Consider the following 3572-nt stretch of genomic DNA (forward strand, 5'->3'; position numbering starts at 1 on the left):
CTCTTCACAATTTCAATTTCTTATGTGAAAGACTGACGGAATCAAATATAAAATTATTATTTCAGGTTATTGCTGATAAAGGTGCTTCTAAAGTAACTGAATCATACGTTGTTTTTCCACATCCTTCACAGAGCCCCATGAAAGCTTTTTGTCCACATATATGTAAAAAAGATGAACAACAATAAGCTACATGAGCTTAGAATTTGATTTCTTTAACCTCGCATGTTATTTTAAAATGCGTGTGAATGTTATGTCCAGCACAAATACAAACATAAACATTAGAACAGGAATAAACACACATGTAGACTTTGATTTGGTTCTGCTGGCATATTTATTTATTTATGAAGCTATATTATTACTAAATTAAATAGAAATAAATTAGATGGGAATCTACATTACATGACCACAAGTATTATATTCAACTATTCTAATACTAAGCAGTAGCACCTGGTAAGTAAACTCATTTTTATTAGTACTTCTGATCCAAAGTAATGAAATGTAACGATAACTTTGCTGACAGATTATCTTGCTGAAAACGACCTAGTTTACTGGAAACTTTTCTAAAAATGTTTAAAATGTAGTAAAAATGCTGTAAAAACTTCATCGAAGCCATCAGGAGTTGTGCTTGAAATGTACCGTTTGAGGTAGCCATGTTGATCTTGCACATGTTGCGCTCAGCTGTACTGAATCAAATACTCCGGATATATTTGATTTGGATCAAAAATGACAAAAATTCTAGGATGAGAGACATCATCAACACAGCTGTCATGCAAGTTTTCAGGACTCCCATGATCGGGTTTTTGGAAATGAGATTGTCCAGCAACTGGTTTTCCAGTCATCACCCGAGCCAAAAATATAATTTTAGTTTCTCCAGAGTGTACAGGTTGTGTTTTCCCGCCATAAACTGGCAGTGGTTTCGAGCTGCTCGGACTGTATCTGTCGGCTAATGCTGCACGTTTGGCAAAATAAATTCCTACGTAAAAAAGAAACTTAGATCAGCTGGGAAGAAAAAAGACAGAAGAAATGGTAAAGAGTTAGAAATTCAGATTTGCACAAAACAATGAACTTACCTTTGCCAAATACGTGGGCATGTTGTCCAGCTAACCGTACATCAAAGTTATACTTGCAAATATAATCCACATTTTTGATATCAGTCCCATGAAAGAGTTGTCTCTCTTGAATTTCTTTGATGCCTTGAATCCTCATCAGCTGTTTCTTTTTCCTTTGATGCAAATATAAAAATAATGGTAATAAAGAAAAGAAATTATTAACAAAAAACATAGTGTAAAACTTAGCTTACCTGCAATATAATTCCCAAAGATCCAAATTCTGTATCCTGTTGATTGACAGAATGGTTTTGCCCAACAGCCCAACGGTCTTTACATATTCTTCCACTTTCCGATACTCGGGGGAGTGTTCACTCAGAGGGATTAACTTTAAAAAGTATCAGAAATCAGTTATTGCTGAAATATCTGTGGTTTTAATCTATGCTTCTAACTGTATTGTATATTTGTGCTCTAGCTGTATGGATTTTGGACATTAAGTAACATTTTTGTCACCTGGTATGGCGATTCGGGATCAAACGATTCCCAGGAAGGGAGGCTGAAACAGGAACACCTGCGGGAGGAGAGTTAAGTTTCCATTGTGCTGAAACTTTCACTTTCATTTTGATAGAAACTATACTGACGCTAACTTGTAAACCTCACTGCTGTTACTTTTGAGAATATAAAAATTGTACCTTTTTTCTGTGTTGCAGCTCCTCCTGATTCTTTTTTGCCTCGTTGTGGTGAGGTCTGTCAGTAGCATTTCTACACAGAAACACATGTATTAATCTGAGCCAAGTTCTTAATGTGTGAATGAAGACTGTGAGGATGAAAATGCACAAAAATTACCAGAGAAATCAATCCGGTAACTGAAAGAAGATGTGTTCAAAATATCCTTGGAGTTTTTCAGGTAAAACGTGTCAACATCCTCACTGCTAAAGGTGAGATTGTGGTCATCCTACAGAAAAGGGACAAGAAAGTAGAAAAGTAAGCTTTACTTTACTTGACATTACATAACCAGGTAGTGTGGTCTAAAGAAAGTTACCTCAAACTGGTGCCAATGTCCACAGTCGGCCAGGTAATACCACCAGCAAGGGGTGTCAGATGTATCCATATCCTCTTCTGTATTTTCCCCCATTTTTTGTTGTTGTTGTTTCTTGTTGTCAGAAATGTAACTGATTATATCACAGAAAAAGCTGAAAAATTAACCACATAGTGTGATCTAAAGAAATAAACAAGTTACCTCAAACTGGCTGCACTGTCCACAGTCAGCCAGGTAATACCAGCACCCAGGAGTGTCAGATGTATCCATATCCTCTTCTGTATTTTCCAACATTTTTTTTTGTTGTTGTTTTTTGTTGTCAGAAATTCAACTGATTATATCAAGAAAAAGCTGAAAAAGTAACCTGCTTCCTCTCTATGACTAAACTACTGGTGTTTCTGACTCCTCATGAGTCAAACCTCATTCAAATTCAAATTCAAATTTTTATTTGTCACGTACACAGTCATACACAGTACGATATGTAGTGAAATGCTTGGACAACTGCTCGTGACCTAAAGAAAACAAAAAAGGAAAAGGCTATGAATAAGATAGGAAATAAATATGAAAAATTAAAAAGGGTAAATTTAACTAGGAAGGAATAGAATATAAATTAAGGTTAAAAATGAAATAACTGTACAACACAAATTAGAATGAAGGGTAAATTTAACTGGGAAGAATAAGATAAAATATATAAATTAAAGTTGAAAATAAAATAACTGTACAACAAAATACACAATATAGAACTATATAAGAATGTATGAAGAAATCTAAATATAAATAAATATATACACAATAACAGCAGCTGTACAAGTATTAACCGGAAATGAAGAATATAGTGACCAGTGTTGTGCAAAACCAAAGTCCAGAAAGTCCAGTGTGTGTGTAAGAACCATATGTGTGGGTCAGTACTGTGTGGTGGTGTGATTGAGAGACCGTATCGCCTGCGGGAAGAAGCTCCTCCTCAGTCTCTCTGTGTTGGTCTTCAGGGAGCGGAATCGCTTTCCTGACCTCAACAGAGAGAACAGTCTGTTGTTGGGATGGCTGAGGTCCTTCACGATCTTCCTGGCCTTGGTCCAGCACCGCCTGCTGTAGATTGAGTGCAGGTCAGGGAGCTCGGAGCGGATGGTGCGCTCAGCTGACCGCACAACCCTCTCTAGAGCTCGTCTGTCCTGCATGGTGCTGTTCCCGAACCAGGTTAAGATGTTTCCCGCCAGGATGCTCTCTATGGTGCACGAGTAAAAGTTCCTGAGCACCTTGGAGGGCAGTTGGAAGTCTCTCAAGCGTCTGAGGTGGTAGAGACGTTGTCGGGCCTTTTTCACCACAGTGTTGATGTGACAGGACCATGACAGGTCCTGCGTGATGTGAACTCCGAGGTATTTGAAGCTGTCCACTCTCTCCACTGGGCACTCGTTGATGACGGGGGTCTGGTAGTTCCTCTCCTGCTTAGTGCTGAAGTCCACTATCAGCTCCTTTGTCTTACTGACGTT

General features: G+C 38.0%; 1 protein-coding gene across 1 annotated transcript; it reads right to left on the reverse strand.

Annotated features, from left to right (window-relative positions):
* Nucleotides 1-322: 322 nt before the first annotated feature.
* LOC146689641 (protein mono-ADP-ribosyltransferase PARP11-like) lies at nucleotides 323-2606 on the reverse strand. Its single transcript, XM_085437396.1, has 8 exons — nucleotides 2287-2606; nucleotides 2089-2199; nucleotides 1893-2001; nucleotides 1739-1808; nucleotides 1560-1617; nucleotides 1301-1434; nucleotides 1071-1222; nucleotides 323-973 (listed from the first exon to the last, which is right to left on the reverse strand). The coding sequence occupies exons 1-8, from the start codon at nucleotides 2377-2379 to the stop codon at nucleotides 675-677; spliced, it is 1026 nt and encodes a 341-aa protein (XP_085293522.1). The 5' UTR covers nucleotides 2380-2606; the 3' UTR covers nucleotides 323-674.
* Between the last annotated feature and the right edge of the window lie 966 nt (nucleotides 2607-3572).

This window comes from Copadichromis virginalis, linkage group LG17 (assembly GCF_057382275.1).
Source record: "Copadichromis virginalis isolate Kocher_CV1m ecotype Utaka linkage group LG17, C_Virginalis_male_GT1.1, whole genome shotgun sequence".
Taxonomy (NCBI): Eukaryota; Metazoa; Chordata; class Actinopteri; order Cichliformes; family Cichlidae; genus Copadichromis; species Copadichromis virginalis.

Bases quoted from the DNA above. Each gene is read 5' to 3' on its own strand.
- LOC146689641 (XM_085437396.1), bottom strand. From the start codon at position 2,379: ATGTTGGAAAATACAGAAGAGGATATGGATACATCTGACACTCCTGGG. The intron at 1,809-1,892 runs GTAATTTTTGTG...GTTTCTGTGTAG, and splicing joins TTACCGGATTGATTTCTCTG to AAATGCTACTGACAGACCTC. The intron at 974-1,070 runs GTAAGTTCATTG...TTTTTTACGTAG, and splicing joins TGCCCACGTATTTGGCAAAG to GAATTTATTTTGCCAAACGT.